Source organism: Acanthochromis polyacanthus, chromosome 18 (genome assembly GCF_021347895.1).
Source record: "Acanthochromis polyacanthus isolate Apoly-LR-REF ecotype Palm Island chromosome 18, KAUST_Apoly_ChrSc, whole genome shotgun sequence".
NCBI lineage: Eukaryota > Metazoa > Chordata > Actinopteri > Pomacentridae > Acanthochromis > Acanthochromis polyacanthus.
The window spans coordinates 4,298,054-4,325,349 of record NC_067130.1 but is presented as its reverse complement, the minus strand read 5'-3'; the positions used below and the strand labels follow the sequence as shown (position 1 = coordinate 4,325,349).

At 41.1% G+C, this 27,296-nt stretch overlaps 1 protein-coding gene across 2 annotated transcripts in view; it reads right to left on the bottom strand.

The window, feature by feature from the left end:
- Positions 1 to 26,348, bottom strand: part of si:dkey-112m2.1 (transmembrane protein 132C) — a 178,776-nt gene extending 152,428 nt beyond the window's left edge. Inside the window, exons 1-2 of one of the 2 annotated variants that reach the window (XM_051938986.1) lie at positions 25,959 to 26,348; positions 25,326 to 25,581 (exon numbers count right to left, since the gene is read on the bottom strand). In XM_051938986.1, coding sequence (XP_051794946.1) covers positions 25,326 to 25,374 — 49 coding nt within the window. In that variant the 5' untranslated portion in view covers positions 25,375 to 25,581; positions 25,959 to 26,348. The remainder of the gene's footprint in view (positions 1 to 25,325; positions 25,582 to 25,958) is intronic. The other variant, XM_051938985.1, reaches the window with a different exon arrangement.
- Positions 26,349 to 27,296: the final 948 nt, after the last annotated feature.

Genomic DNA, 27,296 nt, shown 5'->3' with positions numbered 1-27,296 from the left:
ACCACCATAGAAAAGGTGAGTAGATTGTTAAAATCTGTAGGATTTTGCATCCTCTGGGGCCATGAATGCGAAACCTCATGGCAATCCAGCCAGTAGTTCAGATCAAAGTGGTTGACTGACACACCACGTCACTGCTAGCATGGATGAAAATAAATTAAAAGTCATTTAGTCAATCTTTTTTTTTTAAATTCCAGGTATTGATCCTTCCATATTTTACAGAGTGGCTTTTGATCATCTGTATGGAATAACAGGCGTGCCATAACAAAAGTAAATCTGCTAAAAAAAAAAAGGAAATAAATGTGTGAATATAAAGAGGAATAAATAAAAAAAGAAATACGTTAAAAATAACGAAGAGGAATAAATAAAATAATAAATCTGTGGAAAAAATAATGACAAAAGAAAAAAACAAATGGAAAACAGAAAAGCAAAAACCAAATTTACCTTTACATTTCCATATTTTTTATTCATTTTTTTATTCATTCGTCTTTATATTTACACATTTATTTCCTTATTTTTTAAACAGGTTCATTTTTATTTATTCTTTTAATTATTTCTCTTTATATTTCCACATGTATTTCCTTATTTTTTTATTTATTCATCTTTACATTTACACATTTATTTCCATATTTTAAACAAATTTATCTTTTGTTATGGCACACCTGTGATTCCATACTTCTGGTCTTCAGGTGAAACACTTTGAGGCATCACTTTGTGCCCTGGGAGCCTGTTACGAGCATTTTTCCGACAAAACACAAAAAGGCTAAATTAAATAAATAAGCTACTTAAACTTCAGAAAAAGACCTAATTAATTCTGAACATTATCACAGCAGCATCACCTGTTTTTTTTTTTAACATACACTGACGCTTTAACGGCCCCCGCTATGCTGCCGTAGGAGTCAGTGATAAACTGTATGCTCTTTCTAACAGTTTAAACAAACTAACTGGCTGTGGTTTAAACAAAGACCACGCATCTGCTGCTGCAGATAAATGTGTAGGACAGGCAGAGACTGCACACAGAGAAGCTATCAGATCCTGCACAGTTCATGCATGACAGAACAATTACAACAAGATGGTACAGCAACGCTAAGACAAACATGCAGCACACTGTACCGCTGAGGCTTGTTTACTGCATGTCAATATACTGTGGGTTCTCTTAACATTTTCTGGCTCCTGAGACTAACTCTTGGTCCAAAAAATGTCATGGCCTGAGCAATTAGAGCTGTCAAGTGCACACACGCTTCATATTAGTTTGTATTTTTCGCCTACAAAGCATGCGGTTTCACAGGGATTACATGGAGATGATGACACATTTCTGACCGATTTTTACATTTAAAACAAAAATCAATATCAGTCTCTGAATCTCCTGGGGACACATGGAGAGAAACCTACATGGGGGACCTGACCGAGAGGCTAAAAATGAAAGCGCTGATGGAAATCACACCTCAGGCCCTGAGTGTAAGACACGAGTGGACCACATCAGTCCAGCTGTCCACCTCATCAGTTACCTTAAATAGAAGTGACGTGTGTCCTTCCACACCTACTTTGGAAAGTGAGGAGGGGAGTGGCTTCACTGTATTCATGGAGATTACACACACACACACACACACACACACACACACACACACACACACACACACACACACACACACACACACACACACACACACACACACACACACACACACACGTGTGTGTCTTGCTATCATTGTGGGGACATACCATTGACTCCGATTCATATCTAACCCCTAACCCTTACCCTAACCTTAACCTTAACCAAAACAATGGCTAACCCTAAAGAAACATTTTTTCACTTTTACTTTTTTCAGTAACAACAACATGGCCAAGAAAACACTGTTTAAACTTGTGGGGACCAAAATGAGGTGCCCACAAGTGACATAGTTTTCGGTTTTCCTACAGTTGTGGGGACATTTGGTCCCCACAATATAGCAAAAACATGGAGACACACACACACACACACACACACACACACACACACACACACACACACACACACACACACACACACACACACACACACACACACACACACACACACAGGCTCTGAGAGTCCCAATTACCTGCTGGCACTGAAGAGGCCTGAGACGGTACCAAGAGCCCACACAAGGCTCACTCACTCTGCTCCATGCCCACAGCGAAACAAAGAGGATTTCATGTCTCTGTTCAAATCCTTTGGCTTTGGATGCATTTCTGCTCCCCTCTATATGGACCTTTTAAGAACTGATTTATCCTCTATTACTGCAGCACTGTGCCCAGATCTGGCCCTGGGCATGCTCAGAGCAGCGCAGTATATCGCTCGTATGGGAAAACGGGGACAAGATGACTAAACAAGACATCGTAAAAATGGCTGTTACCGCCTTGGACAGGGTGCAGGGAAGTGCTAAGCGTAGATTAAAGCACTGAAATACACATTATGGCCTGTGATCAGATATTTAGGGTAATCTGATCAACCAGTTTGCCAAAGCCTTCAAATCTGTTGGTTGATAAATGTTGGCGAAGCGTCCAGATGGGTCAAAAGCTTAAAAAAATACAGGGATGACTGCTGCACCTTTACTGGACGCTCACAGGAAAGGAAACTAGAAAACCAAAGCTGAGTGAACCAAGCTCTGCCTTCTTCACTTTTATTCTCAACCAAGGCGGAACATTCCGTGGATTTGCCATCCTTCCTTTTATTTAGATTGATTCTGGTAAGGATGCGCATTGGTTGGTCTGGTTAGCCATGATAATTAAATTCTAAAGAGAAGCAAAGGCCACAGATGACGGGAGAGTAAAAGTAATGAGTTCATCGAGACATGCTGGTACAAAGCGGAAATGCGGATGAAAGATCTTAGTGTGGATTAGAGAACCGAAAAGGCGCGACGTACTGGTCAGCAGATTCCACCTGAAGAGGCTCCATGACAGCATAAAGTATGAAACCTGAAGCGTCTCTGTTGAAATTCTAGCATTTATGGGATGTTATATTCAAATATTAGAGTATTTAAAATGCTGCTGCTGTAGTAAATTAATCGGATGGACAAAGACACGAGGGCTCTGGAGGTGGATTAACGGAGCATCATTACATGTATTTAAATGGCAAGTGCATTTGTAACTCATTATTTATCCCCTTTGTGGGAATTAAAGCAGCGGTTTGACATTTAGCAGATCAAAATATGTGCATTCACATTGTTTACAGAGTTAAATGAAAGGACTGACGTTGCTCAAATGTCTGTAAGCTGAATGTAAATTTATCTCAGCCTCGTATTAAGACTGAAAGCAGGGTGGAAGTGGTAGTCCGGCGTTGTCTGAAGGTAGCCATGTTTGACCTGTAAACATTCCCTCCAGTGAAAATCTATTTTTTTGTTTATTTAATTATTAACCTTTATTTAACCGAGAGAAATACCACTGAGATTATTCATTATTCTTATTCAAGAGAGACCTGCCTGAGATGTACAAATGCAAAACACAGAAACAAAATGACACCATACAATTAAAACACTAGCAATAATAATAATAAATAATAATAGATTAGATAGACTTTTATAATAATACTTCATTCTACATGTTGACGTTTGAATGCTAAATACAATCTAAATATGTTTTGAATCAAGACGATTAAATAATCACATTTTCTCATTAGAGTCTTGACTCACTTTGGCCTAAAATAAAAACTTTATTAGAACACATAGCGACAGTGGTTGTGTAAAATCTTATTTTTTTTAAATGACACGGATAAAAGAACAAAGTAATCTATGAGAAAATCTTTCTGCACTTTTTTCCCCTCAATTTTGAATAAAATGTATCTAAAAGTAGATACAAGAATAAATTTACAAGCAAATTATGAAAAACAAGTACATTTTGAGGAGTCGGCCTCAAAAATTAGCAGTTTGGATTTATATTGTGCTTTTATTGTGACTAATTGTCCTGTAATTTGCTGTATGCTGTTTTCCTTGTGTACTTTTTGTAATATGTCTTTATTGTGATCTATTATTCCTTTTCCTAGTGTAGCACTTATTAAAATAAAAATAAGGCTAGAACTAGTTATTGCAATGAGGCGTCTATGACTGCTACAGAAAACAAAAAAAAAAAACAGATTCGTTATTGGAGCTTGGCGTGAATGAAAGACCAAAAACAGAATTTAAAGTGTAAATCGATTTATAGTTGAAAACAAATACTCAACATAAAAATAAAGCACATACATACATTTAACAACTGACACAATAATAACCAAAAAAGAAAAAAACCAAACCCCTTTATCCTGAAAGCTTTTAGGTTTTTCCCAAAGTCCAGATGTATTTCCTTCCTTTTTAAAGTTCAGTTCAAAAGTAGGTCCAGTAGCTCGCCACCTCCCAAGAAGAGGAAATCTGGTTCGTTGAGTTGGGTGTAGTTTTGGCTATGTTCTCTGCAGTTATCCGTAGGATTTGTTTGCAACAATCCGTGATCACAGCCGGAGCAGATGATCTGTCAAGGAGCAGCTGCGCTCCCCGGATGTCACTGCTCGAGCATTTTTATAACAGCGCCACAGGTGGTTGGGCTCGGAATTAACTCATTTTTGACAATGGGTTACAGGGTCCCCCCCTAACCTCATGTACGTCCCTGTACATGGGCTGGACTGGCAGCAAGATGTCTGCTGGCCAGAAATATTAGGAGGGCTCTCTTCATCCCTAATGACAAAAGAAAAGACTTGGCCCAATCCATCAAGGAGCGATTGCATACTCTTCAGCAGCGGATTACCCAGTCTGCTGTATTCAAGTCTTTGTGGGGGACGTCTAGCTCGTTTTGAGCTCCGTTTAGGGGGGTCAGTATCAAAAACTGAAACGGCAAGATCAGGATCAGGTAAATGAGGTTCAACTAAACCAATGTCTGTAACAGGTACGTCATTATCAAATGTCACAGCAGAGGAATCCATTTCTGAAGGATCAGTTAAATCAGTTTGAGGTTCTACAATGGCAGCTTCTGAAAGGTCATGAGGTTCATCTGTGGATAGCTCAGGTTCTGTTTCCTCTGCTTCAAGTTCACTTTCATATAGTGCTGTGGATTCCATGGTGGTGGATGGCACCAAAGGTAAGTTAGACTGTGATTTTGGTATGTCCACGGTGGTAATCAATCGGATAGGTTCAGCAATGAATGGTTCATACCGACTAGTTGGTAGGATCTCATCATCATCAGGCGATTGTTCACTTTCAGGATCTGTGGCAGGTAAAATATTTCTGATTGATCTTTTGACAGATGCGGGTTGGACTTCAGACATGGCAGGTAAATATCCACAGGGTAGAAGTAGATCTCGGTGAAGAGTTCTTAGAGGTTTGTCAACATGCTCAGGCCTTACAGTGTACACGGGTAAATTTGCAGCTTTCTTGATCACCACATAGATGTCGGATTCCCATTTGTCAGCGATTTTATGTTTCCCTCTCAGTCTGACATTTCGGACAAGCACACGATCACCCACCTCCAATTCTGATGCAGTAACCTTACGATCAAACCGTAACTTGTTCCTCTGCATGCTCTTTTCTGCATTTTCAGAAGCTAGCTGGTAGCTCTTCTCCAGATGTGACCTCAGCTTCTGGACATAATCAGAATGATTCTGGCTGGGTTTACACACAGGGAGGCCAAAAGCAAGATCAACTGGAAGTCGGGGTTGGCGACCGAACATCAGCTCGTATGGTGTGAATCCAGTGGTGTCATTTCGTGTGCAATTATACGCATGTACAAGTGGTTTAACAAAATCTTTCCAATTTGACTTTTCATGTTCAGGAAGAGTACCGAGCATGTCCAACAAAGTCCTGTTAAACCTCTCAACAGGGTTACCTCTTGGATGATATGGAGTAGTTCTGATCTTGTGGATTCCTGTTAATGCACAGAGTTCCTTTATGGTCCTTGATTCAAAGTCTGTACCTTGATCACTGTGGAGTTTTTGAGGGATACCATAATGTAGGAAGAAGTTTTCCCAAAGACATTTTGCAACAGTTCTGGCTTTTTGATTCGGGGTAGGTATGGCAACAGCATACTTAGTAAAGTGATCCGTAATGACCAAAATGTCTTTTGTATTGCTCCTATCAGGTTCCAGCGTCAGAAAGTCAATACAAACAAGCTCAAGTGGATGTGTAGTTCTGATGTTCACCAAGGGTGCAGCTTTTTCTGGTAATGCTTTCCGTTTTATGCATCTCTCACATGTCCTCACCTTGGTCTGCACATCATTGGCCATCCGTGGCCAATAGAACCGATTCCGGATAAGATCCAAGGTGCGTTCAATGCCCATGTGGCCCATTTGGTCATGTAAACTAGACAGCACGTCTGCACGACATTCCTGTGGTAGCACCAGTTGACGTTGAAGCTGGGGCCCAAGCTGCCTCCTCCGCACAAGAATGTTGTTCTGGAGCTCCAACCGATTTAAATCTCGCAAAAGGAGTGGCAGTTCTGGCACTTCTTCTCTCAAAGAGGATGGTGGTGACTCGCCAGTTTCCAATTGTGCTATCACATGTTTTAAAACAGGGTCGGCGCGTTGCTTGTCAGCGATCGCAGAAGGGCTCAACTGAGGGACCACAAAAGATGCAAACTGCTCGTCAGCAGTGTAGCTATCAGGTAGACTGTCAGCAGACATAGACAATGAGTGGACGAGAGCATAGTCCGAAGTTGAATCAGGAACACTATAGATCAATTGCCGGTCTGAAAGAGCTTTTACTGTATGCTGATCGATTGATATGACATTGGGATATTCAAGGTGTTGTTCGGTGAATCGGAGAATTCTTTCCTTTTCCTTCTGTGACATTAGGTCAGTTGTAAGTCCACCATGAGGTCGACGTGAAAGACCATCTGCATCTGTATTTTGCTTGCCAGCCCGGTAAATGATCTTGAACGTGTAGGTGGAAAGAGCAGCCAACCAGCGGTAGCTTGTGGCGTCGAGCTTAGCAGAAGTGAGGAGATAAGTTAACGGATTACTGTCAGTCACGACGGTAAAATCTGCCCCATACAGGTAATCGTTAAATTTCTCTGTGACGGCCCATTTCAAAGCTAGAAACTCCAGCTTATGAGCTGGGTATCGTGACTCACTTCTGGACAACCCTCTGCTGGCATAAGCAATGACTCTTTTCTGACCTTCCTGTTCTTGATATAATACAGCACCTAGCCCGATGGAACTGGCATCGGTGTGTAATAGGTAAGGTTTCTGTGGGTTGGCGAAAGCAAGCACTGGGGCAGAGGTAAGTTTTTCTTTGATGGCTTCAAATGCTTGTTCGCAAACCGATGTCCATCGACCTCCAAATGACTCTTTTGGATTGAGATAAAGTTCTGGCGTCACCAAAGGCTTCAATTTTTTTGTGATGGTGGATACCCTGAGGTAAGTTCATGAAGTGGTTTCACAATGCCTGAATAGCCTTGAACAAATCTCCGATAGTATCCAGCGAATCCGAGAAACGATCGGAGTTCTTTCAAATTTTTGGGCACTGGCCAGGATCTCAGAGCATCAATTTTATCAGGATCAGTTTCAACGCCGTTCTTCGACACAATGTGTCCTAGATAGCGTACAGAGGTCTGGAAGAAAGTGCACTTTTCTACAGAAAGTTTCAGCCCAAAATCCTTGAGGCGGTTCAGGACTCTCATAAGTCTTTCCTCATGTTCTTCCAACGTTGGTGCGAAGACAATGAGATCATCGATAAACACAAGCACCTCCTTCAAATTCATTTCCCCAACGCATTTCTCCATCAACCGTTGAAATGTGGATGGTGCATTGGTAACCCCTTGGGGCATTCGGTTAAACTCCCAAAATCCAAGCGGGCACACGAAAGCTGTTTTGTTTTTGTCATTTTCATCCATTTCGATTTGGTAATATCCTGATTTTAAATCCAAAACCGAAAACCACTGAGATCCAGTAAGCGCTGTGAATGTATCTTCAAGTTTGGGGAGGGCGTATGCATCCTTGATTGTTTGCAAATTGAGCTTCCTGTAATCAATGCAGAGCCTGACACTTCCATTCTTTTTTCTCACGATCACAATAGGCGAGGCGAAAGGCGAATCAGACTCTCGAATGACTCCAGATTCCAGCAACTCTTGAAGATGTTTCCTGACGGCATCTAGGTCTTGGGGATGTATGGGTCGAGGTCTCTGTTTGAAAGGAGTTGAATCTAGAAGCTTAATTTGATGCTTCACCCGGTCCGTTTTTCCAAAATCCAGATCATGTTTTGAAAAAACGTCAGAAATACTATTGAGTTTTGCGATAATTCTGTTCTTCCACTCAGGTGTAAGAGGGGAATTTCCAAAGTTGTATTCAACCAACGGCTCTGGGGAATTGCATGACATGCCCTCTGGAATAGTTTGTGCAGCACATGATACAGACTGAAAAGCACTGATTTCAGCAAGCATGGCTCGAGGAGGTAGAATCACATCGTGTTCTGACTCATTCTTGACAGGAACAGGCAAGAACACTGGATGATGGCTAGAGAAATCAACAAGACAGGACTGTACCATTAATCCTCCAGGTAAGTGAAATGAGGTAGGGTGTTCAACCATAACCGTTTTTTCTGTTTGCAGCGAGTGAGAAACTGCGATACCTTCCAGAATGATGGTCTCTCCAGCAGGAATGGCTTGTGGAGTTTTACTGTGAAGTCTGATAATTCCATGATGATCTTCACTGCTCATTTTGTGTCTGTGTTCCAGGACTTTGAGAACGGCACGGTAACCATATGGAACAGACTGGAAATCAGGACGTTGTTTACTGGACAGTTCATACACTGTATCAAGTGTGTTAGTGCCAATCAAAATGAATGGCTGGTGAGTTTTGATGTCGGGCACCACGAGAGCCAATGTAGCAATGTCAATGGGAGCTCCAACAAAGTCTGGAGGAAATGTAACATCAAGGCTTATGTAGCCCAGATAAGGCACCACTTGGCCGTTTGCCCCTTCAACTTCAAGAAGGTCATCCAGAGGCTTTAGTTCATGGTCTGATAGATGAGAATTATAGAATGATTCTGGCATAGTGGTGACTTGTGAGCCTGTATCCAGCAGACAACTAACTGGTGTCCCTTTAATTATGATTTGAGCAGTACATTTGGAACCAATAAGTCCTTTAGGCAACATATTAAAGTGCTTATGAGATCGGTGCCTGGGACATTGTGATGTCATTACAGCCTCTGCTTGTCCCACAGAAGAGGCTGAATCTAGTTTGACTGTTTCTGGTTATTGTTTTTATCCCATTGTCCTTGCCGTTGTTGAAGTTGAAGCTTCTTCTGTTGTACCAGAGTTAGATTTGCTAACTGATTGCAATTTGTAGCAATGTGGCCATCCTCTCCACATTTAAAACAAAACCAAGCTCTGGGCCTCACATTGTGTGTCCTGCCACTTGATAACTGAAGTGTGGAGGGTTTGTTGTGGCTAGGGGTCCTAGAGGTGCGTGCCGTTTGCACAAGTAGTGCTGACATTTGCTGTTGCAGCTTCTTCACCTGCTGTTTCAGCTCATTGATGGATGACATGGCTGTGTCAGTGTGACTACAGGAACAAGTTTGAGCCTGCAGAGCTGCACGCTGCTTGGAGGAACCAATATGTTTTTTCATTAAACTCTCTTTAGCCAACTGTCGATCCTCTTCAGTTCGTAGAAGTAGGAGTAACTCAGCAAATGCTGGCGGATTTTCCCTCTTTTGTTCCAGCTGTAGCTTTGTAATAATACCATTATCCCAGCACCCTCTGCAGAACTGTTTCAACACATGCTTGTCAATATCTGATGCTGCGACTCCGCCTCTTTTAACGACTGTGTTCAATGTTAGTAACAGACGCTGAAGATAACTGGAGGGTTTCTCACCTGGATCCTGAAGCGTATTTAAGAACTGGGCAAACAGCTCCTCTCCATCTTGGACTGTGGAGTATGCTGAATCCAACATTTGTAAATACACAGACGGCACAGTGTCTGGCTTCAGACCCTTCACAACATCAGTAGCAGGTGACAGCAGACTTTCAATTATTCTTCTAGTGACCTGGATTGGAGGCAAGTTCACATCGGCCAGCAACAACTCAATGTGTGATCTCCATGTTTCATAATCGGTTTCATTTGCGGGTTTAGGTATTTTTCCAGAGAATGGACGAAGTCTCAAAGTAGGTATTGAGTGGATACTGTGTTCATCAGCTCTTACAACATGTTCAACAATGACCCTTTGTACGTCGGGTGGATTGAGATCAGCATGAGATAGTGGAATCCTTTGTGGTGGAGATGTTAGTCTCTGATGCTCACGCGAGGAATTACTGGGTGCAGTTGATAGTTCTGATTGTGCTATTGCCCCAGCTGGCAACCCCTGCTGGCCAGGCGGGAATGCTGCTGGGTCCACATTTTGCACCGAATCCCCTCCTTGTTCTGTGTCACCACTATGAGGCTCCCCTTCAAGTGTTACCAGGTGTTCATTTATCTGAAAAAGCACATCCTGTAACACACATTCAAATTTTTGTCCACTCCTCCGTGCAAGAAGTTTGAGTTCCTTCATGTAATCGGGGGGAAAAACTTCTGCTCCAGCTGAGCCTGTGCTCTCAATTTGTGGAAGCGTAACGCAAAATTCTAATTCAGAATCGCTCTCTGAAATATGCGTATACGGCAAAATCTTTTTAAGCTCTGCAATAGCAGAATCAGTTTTATACTCAACGACCAGGTTTTTAAAGAACGGACAAGTTTCGTCAGCAACGGTTATTAATTTATAACGACCGTATTGTTTTAAAACATTAAATATTTCATCATCTTTGCTTGTGTGCGTTACACCAGAAACAATGACACTTCTCAAAACATTAACCCCAGATTTCTCAAAAAAATCCATATTCACCCTGGACGACACATCCAAAATCAATATGATGAATATAAAATAAATATTATTCATTCACTAACCAAGCTCCTGGCTAGCTCGCCACGTGTAGCACTTATTAAAATAAAAATAAGGCTAGAACTAGTTATTGCAATGAGGCGTCTATGACTGCTACAGAAAACAAAAAAAAAAAACAGATTCGTTATTGGAGCTTGGCGTGAATGAAAGACCAAAAACAGAATTTAAAGTGTAAATCGATTTATAGTTGAAAACAAATACTCAACATAAAAATAAAGCACATACATACATTTAACAACTGACACAATAATAACCAAAAAAGAAAAAACCAAACCCCTTTATCCTGAAAGCTTTTAGGTTTTTCCCAAAGTCCAGATGTATTTCCTTCCTTTTTAAAGTTCAGTTCAAAAGTAGGTCCAGTAGCTCGCCACCTCCCAAGAAGAGGAAATCTGGTTCGTTGAGTTGGGTGTAGTTTTGGCTATGTTCTCTGCAGTTATCCGTAGGATTTGTTTGCAACAATCCGTGATCACAGCCGGAGCAGATGATCTGTCAAGGAGCAGCTGCGCTCCCCGGATGTCACTGCTCGAGCATTTTTATAACAGCGCCACAGGTGGTTGGGCTCGGAATTAACTCATTTTTGACAATGGGTTACACTAGCATCACAATTGGCAGAAAACCTCTTTTCCTGCTTGAGTTACAATGCAGTATTTCGAAAAAAGAAGAAACAAAAAGCAGAGAATGAACTGAATGTATTCTGAGCTCATTTTGCATCAGGATAGATGAAGACTGTAAGTTGTTGTAATAACTTGATCACTACAGAGAGTCAGAGAACATGTCTGATGTGTATTTGGAACACAGGAGTGCCTCTTTGTTGTGCAATCAATGATAGACAATGAGCCAGGAGGAAAAATTTACTCTAGCATCAAGGTTTAATGCATATGTGCACAGTACATGTGTAAATTGAATAATCATGTTCCACCGTTACATTTTTTCTCATTTTTTTTTAATCTGCCTAGGGACTGCAGATGTAGATTAGCACTGTTGCTATAATCCGGCACATTTACGTCTATTGCTGGTGAAATAGATGTTCATCAATGTGCACTGTCCCTAAAACAAAAGCGCTCCATGAGATTAACTCAGTTAGTTTCCAGTCTTTTTGCAATGCAGTCCATTTGAGAAAACAAAAGCCTTTTTTACCCAATTCAGTACAAGCATATGGACTTTTTTACCTTGTTAACATGCGGATTTGCTATTTTTTTTATACGCTGGAAGACACATCGGTAGTAAAAGTAAGCAGGCAACAGCCTCCATGGTTTCATCTGTAACTAACCTAAAAAAATAATCCTGACAACTTGCAAGATGTATCGCTGCATATCATATATAGCAAGTACAGCTAAATTACTCCAATATTACAAGTTGCCTTAGTGTAGAGTAGTTTTACGGTGTTTAACCAGAATTGTAGATTCAGAATCAGAAATAGTTTATTGATCTCCCAGAGGAAATACCGTACAGTTACTCCCATTCAAAGTCTTAGAAATGTAAAAAGTACAAAAGATTTAGATAAACAGAAGTAGAAACGGTACAAGCATAAATGTAAAATGTGCATTTTCTAACACAGCATAATAAATAGTGTGTTATTGCACAGAGATACTTACTTTTTGCACATTATTATGAGAGTTAACTCATATTTGTAGGTGAGCTTTTGTGCTTTTTAAGGCTGAAAGGGGTTATTTTTCAGGTTAACAGCTAAATGTGTAATTTTTATACATGGAAATAAGTTCCAGAGCTTTATTCAATATCCAAATAGGGACTTTAAAGCTCAGTACATTTAACTTATATCCCTGCTCGGGGTTTAACAGCCTCGGAATGAAGACAACACTGAAAGAAGCTACTACACCCAGACTAGACACAGCCCACATAAAGCAGCAGTGGTTACAAGCAGTAAGATGTTAACTGGTGTGCTTTAGATGTGCTGGTAGTCCTCGCCGTTTCCAGTTTTAATGCTAAGTGAAGCTAAAGGAGCAGTACATACATGAGCATGGTCGATTTACACATCTAACACAAAATAATGAACTTTTTTATGGTGCACTTACTGTACGTACCATCTGATTTACATCCCATTTACGTTGATCTCATTTTTCTCTTATGCTATTATCCCTAGATCTATTCAACTTTGCTCTTTGAGGAAAGAAAGTGAAGCGTGTGAGAAAAAGAGCAGCGGTGAACGAGGAGAGAGAGAGGCCATCGGAGATTAAAGGAAAAGGAGGAGAAAAATGATGTAGATGTGGAGGTGAGGTGAGGAGAGGAGGGAGACGCACATGAGGAGGATGAGAGTACGTCAGGGTGAAAACGAAAAAAAAAACCCACCATATGTGCTTTTCCACATATCTGATTACAAATTCATTTTTTGGCAGGCTGCACTAACATTGAGAAGCACACTTTGTACGTCGACACTGGCATCACACACATCCGCACACACAGACACACAACGTTTGATTCGCAGGCAGATTTCTCTCATTCCACGACGGCATCTGTTCCACGGCTGCACAGATTGCTTTTTTCTGACCTAATAAGGCCCACCAACTGGCCATCAGCGCGTTTAACGTTAACAAGAAACTGACCAATAGCAGCTTTTTTTTTTCTCTTTTTTATAAGGCTGCTCACAATTTTGAGCACAAGTCTGGCCCGAAGCCACCACATCGATCAATATCTACGTCTCACCGAGGCCAAGTAAAACAAATGCAGCCGCTGAAATCAAACCCTCGCTAGTATATAAAACTGTATGCGACCCTATTGCCCACTTCTACACAAACTTATACGCTGATGAAATGTCTTAAAGCAAGTACGCGCTGTGCATAGTTACCACATTAACATATAGAATACAAACTGCCGGTGCTCAAGTTGGCAAGAGCTATCAGGAGCTCCATGCACAAGTGCACATTTCTGATAATCTGCAGCAAAATACTACACAATTATTGAGTTTGGAGACTGTTCCGATCTATCTGTCACTACGGTTGAGGTGTTTGGGAAAGTATTAACACCTACACAGATATAGGTTTTGGAAGATGGAAGTGCTATTGCTAATACATTTTTTTTTATTGGCTGGAGCCCTCAGTAATGTTTACCTCTCTTGAGGCAGTGTTGCTGAAAATTGGTAAGGGAATTGAGTCCCGGTTTGGGAAGCACATTCCTGAAGGTGTGGAATAGTTTCCCCTCAGGTTTCAATTCCGTTGTGTCTATCAAGTTTGAAATTAAAATTCACCTCTCTATGTGCACTTTTTTCCCCTCTTTTTGCTGTTGTGCTGAGCCGAACTTTTCAAGAGGCTACTTTCCCCGTCTCTTAACATTTGATGAACTGGGAGGTAAATCATATAATGAGGAGGAGCGCTTCAGACGCTTAGATTAACCAGGTCATGATGAGAAAAACAGAGAGACGGTGCTGCAAGTCAGGGTGGTTGACACAGTTATCAATCAGGTTTTTTCCTCCTGGACAAAGAGAGGAAAAAAAAGCAATAGCTTCCTGTCTGACCTGGACAGATAACAGTAATACCAGGTAACTCTCCCATCACCGCTGTCATCATCTCTACTTCAGCACTTGCAGCTCGACGTAGAAAACCGGCACAAAAATGACACATCTTCAAAACACACATGAAAAAGAAGGAGGGGAAAAAGGAGGTTATTGGCTTTTCTCTGACAACTTATTGCAAAAACTTATTGCACAACTCCTCTGGAAAGTGATGCAGTGCAAGGACATCTCAGCGGGGGACTGAAGCCCGAGCGGCAGACTTGTTAGAAGAGGAGAGCATGTGCTGCACCTCCACTGTCTTCTGGGACCAAAAGCTGGTGGAGGGAGATAAATATGTGATCTCTCTCTGTCAATCTTGCATCCGGGAAAAGCTAGCAATGCCGCAGACGCTCTTTCTGTGCCCGGATTGGCCGAGTCTTTCCTCATTTCCTTGTGATTTGCTGCGTGGCGCGCTGAGTGTTCTGTTAGTTATGCTAATTGTCTCTAGACCTCCCGCCGAGCACGATCCTTTCCCAGTTGGAAGACTGTGGAGTTGTTTGCCCAAGGAGATGAGTCTGTGTGTGTGTGTGTGTGTGTGTTCACAGTGCACAGCCACAATGTGTCACAAAATCTTTAATGATGCTGCGCACGTGTGTGATTACGTGTGTGTCGGGGTGCATCAGCACAGATCTTCAGCCACGCTTAGGCGCGCTCCTATTCCCAATCCTCCAAACGCTCAGAGTGAAGAAGTGAAGCAGGGAAATGTTTCATCTTAACTCCGTCATATATCGATTATTCTCCTTTTCATTCTGCCCAGTGTTTGATCTTATTAGTAAAGCAAAACCTGCAGGGGAAAAGAAACCCATTTTTCACATCCTTTTTTCTCCATCCATTGGAATTCTAGAAAAAAAAAAACAGCAGTGGTCTTTGAGTGAAGAAAGAGAGTAGGAGTGGATTCCCATCATGCCGTGCTGTGTAAAGCGCAACTTTCTCAGATTTAAATCCATGTTGACGTCAGCTGGATCAAACCTCTCTCACTGCTTTCATTTTCTGTCATTTTTCCTTGTGAAATTAGTAATAAAAGAACACAAATAAGTGGGCAATGACTCTGAAAACACTCTGCCAGCTTTGAAAAACAAGGTTCACCATTATGTCATTAGTTAGTTTCCTGCACAGAGTGATGTGCTCTCCCTGCTCTCTGTCCCAATGCTGCACAACATCAAAGTCAATTCCTGTCATTTACTTAGCTGGTACATCTAATGACATTAGCTAATGCTTTGACCAAACTTAAGAAGAGAAAACTCAACATCAGTTTCGGCTGCAGCATCTCAAATCGGGTGCAGTTTAGGAGGTTCTCTTCGGAAGCAGCAGCACCTCACTTTTCTGCGTCAACAAAGGCACACTTTTTTATGTCGAATTAGAGAATTCATGAATGTTCCTGCTTGTATTTGAAATGCTCAGAGCACGAGCCACATAGATTATAAAAAAAATTGTATCAGCCAGGGACAAGAAGTGCCTAAAATCCACTGAATCAATTTAGAATCCTTCATTGGCAGAAAGACAGTTAGAGTCAACACCCCTAAGAAAAGCTGCTTATCTCATGCAGGCACAGACTCACAGACTACATGACTTTTACTTATTTTCTGATTAATATTTTACTTAAAACCATTTGAAATATAAATATTTAAGAGTGTTAAAATAAACAGCTCAACATAATCTGCCTTTATTATATCAAATACTGAGCAGTGCAGTACTTCCACAGTAAAGATTAATACATGAGAGTTTGTATTTGAGTTTGTTTTAGGCGCTGTTCGTCTGTCGGAGAACTCAACTACCAAACAGAAATTCATGAAACTTGGTGGCGAATTGGAGCAGCGGGGAAACTAAGAACCCAATAAATTATAGTCTGGTGAGAGATTGCTTTTTTTACTTCCCCAAGGAATGCGGCGGAATTATGTGACGTTGGGTGTATGTTTGTTTTTTCCATCTGTTTGTCTGTGCACAGCATTACTCAAAAACAGACAAACAGATTTGGATGAAATTTTCAGGGAAGGTCAGAAATGACACAGGGATCACCATTTTGGCAGTGATGTGGCTTATAGTCTGGATTCACGGATTTGTTAAACATCTCTGTATCACTGTTAGATAGTGGCACGACGTCACTGTAACTATGACAACAAGTGAACCCTACATTGGCTGCCTGCTGATGATCACGATTGCAATCCTACTGCAAATTGACCGCTGCCGACTTATCAGCACTTATGCTACATGTCCACTAGATGCGTTTTTCCAGCATGTAAATGCGCTGCATGTGAAAATCGCCCGCTTGGTTGGCGTGTACTTGAGGCCAGCAGCCATTGTTCAACTCCTGCCTACCTTCTTGTCCAACTATCCTGCTCCTGACTGGACAAACGCATCGACTCGGTCACAAACTTCCTCTTTTATTACAGAAACAGTTCAGCAAAATGTATTTCTAAAAGCATTTGAGGCGAGAAATAACCTGTGCAGTAGCAGAATCTGTCCTGGTTATAGTTCACCGACGGCTAGTTTAGAACTTGTATAAAGTAGAAGTCAAGTCTACTTTATGCAAATGAGCTCAAGGGAGACGCAGTGGATCACAGCTTGAAAAGCACCGCAACCCGACTAACATGCAACATGGTGCATTTCACAGAGACAATGAATGGGATGAGGGAAATTGTCAGATCTATTGGACACGTACCTTTATTCGTCGGAAATCATACAACGACTGAGCAGCCATGGCTGAGTACCACACTCTGAGTGTTTTTCTTATTTTAAAACTGTGAGATAGCATTGGCCTTATTGCATATTTGTGCTCTCTGAGTAAGTTTAATTTAGTTTTTCAATGCTACACATGTTTAGGGTTAGGAAATACTGTGGTCGTTGTTTAAAAATGAACCAAGAAACAACGACTTAAGTAGGCTCCAGGATATAATGAGCAAAACATAACTTTTAACAAATTTTTAACAAAGTCCTTTACTCTAGTGGAATTGATTAAATGCCTAAAAACCCATCTACATGTTATGGAAGTGCAGCCCGATCTCACGGGGATTCGTGAAACTGTCACGTAAGTTTTAGTTTCGGTTTCGTGCGCACCAACACGATTTCGTCATGTTTTTCGTGCCGCTCACCACGAAATGTGCACCAATGTATTTTAAACGGCGGACTTTTCGTGCCACTCAGAACGCATTTCAAAAGAATGTGTATATTATATTTTTAATGTAAAACCGTGGCGAATCCAACGCTATATTTTGCATGACATCGTCCCTAAACATAACCCTAACCTAACCATAACCTAACCATAAGCCGGTGGTACACTTACCAATTTGCATAGGAATTTCAAGAATGTCCGGCGGCCGGCGGCCGCAAACGCGATCACACAAGCAGTATACGCCGATGGACAGCTTAGATCGTCATGAATCCGCCGGTATAAACCACTTTCAGATGTGATTACCACAGCGAAAAACATTTCGTGGTGAGCGGCACGAAAAACATGACAAAATCGTGTTGGTGCGCACGAAACCGAAACTAAAACTTACGTGACAGTTTCACGAATCCCCGTGAGACCGGGTTGGGAAGTGGGTATTTAGAATGTTGTTTTTTTTAAATGAGAATATCACCTTCGTGCCTTAAGATAACTTCAACGTAGTTCTGCATGGTTGCCTTCTCTCCACCCACTAGTGCTCGAGCACACCAGCTCACCAATGACTCTGCCCAGATGTGGTAACACCACTTTACACTACACAATTTATGGTTAAGCTGCAGAACTGGCATAACTCTGTAAGATATGTTCTAACGTGGAAAAGATTCTGAAGAAAAGCAATGATACTGGAAGCTTTTCTCCACAATCGACGAGACTTGTTTCTTACATTTGTTATGTTTGACACCGTGACTGTCTAAATGTCATTGGCTTCTTATTTCACGCATGATCTGTCTTCTAGTATGCAAAAACACAATATGGTAACGAGGTAAAAAAAAAAAACTGGACTTACACCAGAGGGGTCCTTTAACTACAGGATGTGGATCTTTGGTTGTGTCACAATAGAAAACTGTCATCATCTATATTTCCTACCCAAATTAAAGTGCAAAACAAATAATATATAAATGTAGTTTCAAAGACATAAAGTTCAGACTATCATTACACAAAACTGAAGTGAGACTGTTCATTATTACTGCTAAACAAATGTATGAAACCTTAAATTGAAGTAACGCACAATAAGGAATGACAGCTGCTGCACTCCCAGGACTGTAACCAATCATCTCTCACCATCTGCCATATCCTGTTGTATTTATTAAATATATATTGGGATATGGCTGCTGAACAAAGACTCCTGTTGATATATTGTTTTCCTCATTAGAGATCTGCCATTTCCCAAATTACCGTTCAGGCCCTTTGTAGAGCTACTTCAGTCTTTCTCCTTTTTTTTTTTACGCCCAATTACAAAGTTGCAAGCTTCATGTTCCTTAGAACAAGCAGTCAAATGTTCATGTGCCAACTACCAAGTTACCCTCTCATGTAAAACCACTACAGACCCTTTTAGCCTTTTTTAGCTAGTTGTTTTCAGAACAAAAGAGAAACACTCTGGAAAAGCTAAATGCATGCTACCAACACAACAACACATGGAAAACGGAACAAGTTAAAAAGTAGATGCTGAAAAAATTAAACATCTAGCAAACTAAACTGTTTTCTCAGGAGCTGGTGGAGGTGAAAACAAAGCCGAAGCAAAAGTGAATCTTGGATTTGCATTTATCTAGTGGGACTTACGGCTTCTTCTTTAATCTCCACGTTACAAAAAAATAAAACAAAAACAACAGTGCAGCTTTAAACTGATTTAGAAATGTATACAGTGCACCAAATTCATAAAGAAAAACAAATAGTACATTTTTTCTACCAATGTTTTTCCTTTTTTTTTTAGGAATTCAGATAACAGTACTATCAGTTATGATTTAATTCTTCTCTGGCTTCCTACAGCCTTAACACTGTCGCTATGACTCCTGTTTATTATGCACTATCATCAGGGGAGTGTCTGATTGATCCCAAATTTATTCTGCAGCATGAAAAGACAAAATCAAACTAACAGCCGGAGTCACAAAGAGCCATCTTCAGTGACAAGAAGAGCGAGGAGTCCAGCAACAGATGGCGTGGCCCCAACAGAGCCCTGATCTCAACAACTTGGAGTCAAACTGAGATTGTACGGAGACACAGAGGCAGCTGACAGGCACTTTAAATCCACATAAGAACCGTAGCAAATTCTCCGAGATGTTTGGACAACCCACCTGCTGGTACCTGGAGAGACTTTGTACTGGGGGACATTGGAGAATAAGAGCTGGATTACAAGCAAAAAGTGGTCTCCTGCACTTTCTATGAAGTCATTTCATAAATAAAAACATCTCATAGTTTTTCTGAAGCATGCAAACAATTTAGCTTTGCACGCCAGATTTTCAGCGACGTAGCTTTACATTACTTTTCATCTGGTGTCTCTGTGTTATGATCCATATAGAAGCCAGATAATACGACATATGGAGCAGCGTTTCCTTCCGCTGCTCTGTTGAATCTTATGTAAAATTCAATTTACTTTATTCCAGATGGAGGCACAAAGGAGATTTTTTGAAGCATACACATTTTTTCAAAACATGTACTACAAATTGTAGTCTGCATAAGTTTACATTGCTTTTTCCCCTGTGCTGTGACCCATATGTATGTTTCTCCTGGGCCTGGTGGAAGCACAGTGTCACACGGCCGTAAACCAGCCGTCATCCTTCACTTTAACATTTCATTTAGTGATGGTGTGTAGCGGATCTGGCATCTGTGTGTTTGGCTTTGTGACTCTATGTTGATTCCAGTGTTATCAACATTGACTTTGCTCCTTCAAAGTCACTTTTGTGCTGTGGGAGCAGCTCGGGATGAGTTCTTCCCTTCCTGGTCAAGCCCTCTGGTAACTGGTGCTTGTTGTGTAACAGCGAACACATCGAACTGCCTTTTGAACCATTTAAGGAGGAAACAAGCGAGAAAGTAAAAGACAAAGGTGGAGAGATTTTTCATGCAAGAGTTTTCTACACAGTCAGCTAATTCTATAGGCGTCTGATGTTTCTTTAAGCCCAGAACCACACAGTCGTGCCAAACCCTCTCCCCGAATTGAACCAGAAGATGTTCAGAGCCAACAAATAATATCCCATGAGACTTTGCTCTCCCAGAGGTAGTTGCCAGTTTAGATTTTGCAGCCTTAATGCCGAATCATTCCGGGCTCCTTCCCTCTCTCTTAACATTAGAATGAAATAATCAGTTTTAACTCTTTTTCTAAAAACTTGCAACTGAGCTGAAACAGTTCACAGAATGACTGCAGTCCTGCGAATACACTCCAACCTCTCAGAGGGCACAGAGCACTTCTGCAGAAGCTCCAGTAATTGGAAAAAAAAATGTTGCTTTGAAAAACAGGTCAGACCTGTTCTTGGATGGAATCAGTTTACTTGGGTGTGATTTGTGATTTCAGGATGATGAAAATGTTACCAGGAAAAAATTTGGAGCGAGGCCGGGGAGGCAAAGCTTTCTCTGCACAAGCTGGTGCAAACATCTTATGAGTGTTACCTCTGATGGGGAAAAGCAAAAATGATCAGAGCAACAAACGGAGCAAGGGAAAAGGTTAATGTGGGTAATTAATTTACAGTGAAAGATGAACCAGGACAAGCAAAACACGCATGAAATTTGACTTACTATCCATGCGCAAGCACTCAACAACCTCTAACGACGTGATCACAAAATACAGTAATATAATATGATAACCTGACATCATGATCTAACTAATAGATTTAGAAAAGCATAATGGTGTCAAAACTGTCTCTCCTATCATATGTCCTATAAGCATGGAAAAATGGCCAACTCTCACAGCATAAGCATTGTTAATTATTGCTTTCCACACTCTGTTTCAGGTTGGTCTATAGCTGCCTTCTAACTTAGCCGCGGGCCATTAACATAGCCTTCGCCGCTGTGAGAGAAGATAATTTCCTAGTTTGTGGCAACAGATCGTGTTTCTTGTTCAGTTTTTGCAGTCTCTGCTTAAGACACATTTCTGAGACGACACAGTGACAACAGGCAGAGAGGAGGCTGCATCAGACCTAAAGTAGTGCATTTAATTAATCAAAAATCCCATGAAATCATGATTTACTGATACCGATATTCAGAAAAATGCCAATTATCTGCCACAGTGATGATCGACCAAGCCAATAATTGATCTTTCCCTACTGAAGATAAATTCCCATCTCAGATATGCAATGAACATTCCCTTTTTTATTAAGTCTAACCACCATTTTCCCCTCAACTTAAACCAAGTACTGTACTTGACTAAAACCTTATCTATGTTGTCTATTGAGTGATTATGATCTTTAACTAACTCTACTCATACTGCAGCTACCATGAACAAATACCTAATATTGTTGAATACTGAGTGTGACACGACAGCAAAAATCATCTTATTGTCAGATTCCTGTCTGGTAATAGGCCTGAATAACAAGTGTTTATGTTAGCATCCTATGCTAATGCAGCGCTGTGACTAACTAAATGAGTAATTCAACTCTAATGCTTTTATTGCAACAAAATGCACATAGCGTAACGGCCTGAATGCCTTTGGCTACTGTTGGTGTGTGTGTGTGTGTGTGTCAGAACACGAGAGCTCTAATTAAATTAAGACAAAATGCGTTTTGGTTTGGTAACTTTTTCAACTTCTCATCCTAATCCACTTCGTCCAAGCCCACACACATACAGAGAGCAGGTCAACTCCAAGTGGGAATCCTCCCACGTTTTGCACAGTGCCCTTTATATCTGAAACAAGTGCCTTTTTTAAAACATAGAACATATATTGTGAAAATAAGACAATTGTCCAGTTTGATATGTATGTAAAAATACTTGGCAGTAATGCTGGTGTACCTTGCAGTATAACAAACATCCTCACAGATAATGAAATGGCATTTAAGCAGACACTTTTAACAGCAAGCTTTTATAATTTTGACTCACTATAAAGGCATTCTTTACCACCCAGATACATTTTCTGTCTTCTCCAGTCTCCAGAACCTGCCTATATCACCTCCTATCCATGCAATAGAGTGTTTCCAAATGTCCTGATGGCCGGGCTGACAGTAAGCCTGTGTAGGTATCCTCTACAGTATGTGCCTGTCAGCGCGTTTGTTTCACAGAGACAACCCAGAACCTCTGGGTGAAAGCAATCAGGTGGCTGGAGACTTATAATATCCTCAGAGACTCTGAACAGCAGGGAGTTGACTGACAGGAAGGAATCTGTCTCTTTTTTTCCCCTCATTTCCACTTTCACCCGAACGTGCTGAACAAACTGATGAGATGTGGATCAGTCCTTTCGCCTTTCCTTCCTATTTACGTAGCCGACATCACCGTGGTGAGGAGAGACACCTGCCTCAGAAAGTTTTTTTTTCACCGATACAATTTAATTGGATTGAAAAACAACATTTTATCTATTTGTCACAAGAACAAATATCGAGCAGCTGCTTAAAATTCAGGGATGAGGTAACATCACTAGAGAGAAACCCACCGGACTGAGGGGGATGTGCAGTTGGAAAATAACTGCACATTAAAACCAATCCAGAGTTTAACCAAAATCCTTTGATTGAAGGTTAAGACCAAGACTTTGATGTATGCACAGCTCCAAAAAGTACAGAAGGTCCACCAGAAAGTAGCCCTGACAAATCTAAGACATAAGACGGCTTTCGACTGCATTACAGACATTTAACCTACCATTGTAATTGTCAATGAGTTAGTCTGTGCAATGGTGTCGGAGTTTCACGGGAGTTTGTGTTGAAATATTTCAGTCTACTGCATGTATTATAGTTCCATCTTCATTTTTTTCCAATGAAATCGGTCTATTCCTGCATCAAAATGGTTTAAATGCAACTCTACACTGTTGCTTTGTCTAGAATGTGCAGATCTATGAAGTTCCCACGTCCACCTCCACTCACCTCTTCCTTTTTGCACCAGGGCCAATACAGAATTGCGGAACTTTTTGTAACATGGTTCACAGGTATCACAGTTGACATTTTTACTGTTTTCAGGCCTAAAATCAACATGACCGCCTAAAACCAAACACCACATGACATTTTTACAGAAAGATTCTTCTAAATATTATATATACAATTGAGTAAAGTTGAAATTGAAAGTTATTTATAAAGATATTGTTATAAATCTATTGGCATGCCATAAATCCACACTTGACTCACACACTACTTATATTAAATAACTCAGAAAGCCTTGGAGTCTTCCGGTCTTTTCTCCAGGAGGAAATGACATCATGTGGAGCAGGTCATGTGATCTGGAATTAACACATTTCCTTGAGAGGTGTTTTTATAACGGGGAACTTAGTGGAAAGTGATTTCACAGATACAATTAGTTATTTTCCATATAAAATTTGATATATTGCCGAAAAAGAAATATCTCTCATGATTATCTCAAATTAACAAAAATAACACAATCCAAACTATTTGTGAATCAGCTCATTTTATTATTGTTTCGCTAATTACAAGGTGGTTGTTATTAAACTGGTACGGTTATTAAGTTGACATTTTAGTGATATCCAGTCATTTTTTGTTAATGTGATTGTTTCCATAATTAATAATGATGGGATTTGTCAAGACATGATCACAATGAACATACAAAACATTCTTTTTTTTTTACTTTTAATAAAAATGTATGCAAGACATATCCCAAGGACTTCAAAAGTCCCTCAGTTATTTTTTGACCCACTAGCTCGAGCACACCAGCTCACCTACAACTCTGCTCAAACACTGTAAAACTACTCTGCCCTAAACAACGGAAACTATGGCATTCAGCCATATTTATATAATCAAAAGGTTTTGTTACATATGAAACCCTAGAAATTTGAGTATGTGTTTCTGTGACGGCAGTTTTAAGGTAGAAATGCTCGGTCATGAACCTGAGCTTATAAAACCCGCTGTATGAACATGTTAACAAGTTAAAAACCTGATCCAGAAGGGGTCTTGTAGAGTCTTTTCCTATTAAAAGGTAATTGCAGCCTGTACCTTAAGCTGGACTCAGTCTTTGGCTTCTCTGTGCACTTCTGCAAATAAGTGCTTTGGCTAAAAAGGCTGAACTGACAGTTTGTTTTCGATCTGTCAGATGAACTGGCTGCTCTTGTTGCTGATGAATCCAAGTTTAACTTGTGTCCAGCAGTGATTTTTTTTTTTTAATTGGATGTTCTCATAACCGGAAGACGGACCAAACTGTGAAAACAACATCCTCAAATACAAATGTGAGGTTATGAATGACATCTGTCTTCCAGTTAGCGTAGCCAAGTGACAGAGGATGTTTGATTGGCATTTAAACACAGAGGATGCAAACACTTGATTTAGTGTTTTTCTCTCCACAGTCTATGCATTTTTAATCACAGGTCTGCGCAAGCCCACGCAAGTTTGTAAGAAAAAAAACTCTCACAGGAAAGATCCACACGCACAAGGGCACCCCAAACATAACGACATCCAAACACACCTTCACCCACATATAGTGCAGTGCTGCTGAGGCTTGGAGAAAAAGATTGCACTTCTTTTTTTTCCTGGGCTGTGTCTGCAGCCTGTTGTTATTCCTGGTGCTCCGCAGTGCCAGGCTCACTCACTCACTGACTGCATCCCGCTCCAGTGCTGCTATACAACACCCCAAACCCACACACTCTCTCTAGTCAACTGTCACAGTTCATTCATGTTAATAGTACAAGTCATTTTGTATTCTGCCACAACAGCTTACAGCTAATTATATGTCTCATAAATTATATATGTCCTGATGGCTGAAAGGAGAAAATTTGCATTTCATTAAAACTGATCCAGGCTGAACTGGAATCACTCAGTTAAAGGTTGATGTATTTACAGTGGCTCTTATTTCACCACCCATTAGCTGTCATTTCCATAATTCTTGCTCAGCTGTGTGAACACAAGTGCTGCTTGACATTAGCAGGGGTTTCTCCTGGAGGGGAGGTGAGGGAGGGTCTTACCTGTGCACAGGAGAAGCGCGGTGAGTCCCACGCACTGGAGCAGCCCCATGTCTGATGTTTTATTCGGGGGAAGCCGAATGGATTAAAAAGTCCCCTCAGCTCAGCAGCGAGCGGCGCAACTTTGCACGCAATTTATCCCCTCTGAGCGGCTCTTCTCCATTTAAAACCAAACTGTTGTATTCCGTGAGACACCACCTGCCACCACAGACACGGAAACAGTCAGTATATTCCCCCAGAAACGCAGGAGACTTGGACTCTAAAGAAGACAAAGTGATCCAAAAATGGAGAAATTGCAAAGCAGATCTAGTGATTCAACTTCTTTTTTATGTGTGTGCTGCTGGGCTGATTCCTTCCTGGTGCGTTTGGAGTTAAAAGTGTTAATTTCTGAGGATGAAACAGGTGCCTCGGGGTGTGTGAAAATAAACCGTCTGCCACCAATCACACCCGACAGCACCCCTTAATATTTGACAAATCTGCGCTGAAAGGTGTGAGGGATTTATCAGCGTATAGTCTGCCTCGAAAAATAAACATTTGTCAACAACAGTGAGTCAGGAGGCGAAGAAAAAAGAGGCAACACAAACGCCATGTAAGGAGAAGTGTGTGAAAGTGATGCAGTGTTGGGTTGTTTCTTACCATTTCTCTCATGGCACAGGACGCGGCGCCGCTGTCTCATCCAAGGTTTGGAAATAAAATCCAATTCTTCTGGCAGTAATTTCACAAGGAGCTAACAGAACCCTCGTCAATTTCTGGTTTCCCAAGATAGAAAATCACATTCGCAGCTGTTTTTCTTCCTCTTCTTTTTCTTTTTCATATAGTGGTGGGTTTAAAACGCTCCCCAATCGCCCCGTATGTGACAGTCCAAGTGTCACATCTGTAAATGTCTACAACTTTTACGCACGGCGAAGACGCATGCACACAGATATGTCGGGGCGGCGGTGAAGTGGATCCTGAGCCGCTGTGCGCCCTGTGGCTGTAGATGGGAGAGTGCTGGTGCAGTAAACTGAAGGGGGGGAGGAAAAAGAAGAGAGGGAAGCGCACTCCCGGGCTGGATTGGCAAATTAGGGGAAGGGGGGTTTGCGGGCGTCACGTCAGCAACTATTGTGCCATCAGATTTCCAGCGAGAGTCACATGAGGATTGCGCTTTTTTATTTTTTTTATTTTTATTTCCAGCCACTGGAAATAAAAGAAAATTAATGTGGGAAAGAAGCAAATGGGATGTTTAAATAGATCTCCGATAAAAAAAAAAAAAAAAAATCCAACAACATTTATTTTGCACAAAGATAAAGCTGTTTTTGCCAAATCTGAGGTTGACTATCAATCCAAATGTGCAAATTTAGATGTGGAAACTAATCATTAAATGCTTCTAAATGCAGGTTAAACTGGTTAAACGAGACAAAACGGCGCGCATAATTGTTTGATTTGATCCCTCCAGTAACCTGGGTGGATCATTAGTGTGCAGTCAATGAGCAGAGGAGAGGAGTGGAGCAGCGCAACCTGTTGTGCCATGAATTGTTCACAGAGCCAACAGTGCCCCCTATGGGGTCCAGGCAGCTGCCCTCACTCAGTTCCATCACTCAGACCTGGAGAGTGCTGCATTAATGTTGAGTCTTCTTCAGTGCAGCCTGAACGTGATGACCACACCTCAGGAGACATCAAGACATAATGAATGCTCGTGTTTGCAGAGCTGGAGACTCTGGAGTGGAGCCTCTTTTACTGTCTGAGTCCATTAAAAGGGATTTGGTGGAATCAACTAATCCTTTCTTGTTAACTTGATGTAAATGCAGACTCTTGTTATTCGACCTAATTTTTGTTTTTGGAGGATTTTCCAAACATTCATTTTCTGATTTGAAGTCTTCTTACTCGAAGTGATAAGTTAAATTCATCTGCTCTTGAAAGTTTAATTATCTCATTAAATCAAGTTTCAGAAGACACTAAACTAAAATGCTGGCAGATTTTCCACAATGCATGGTT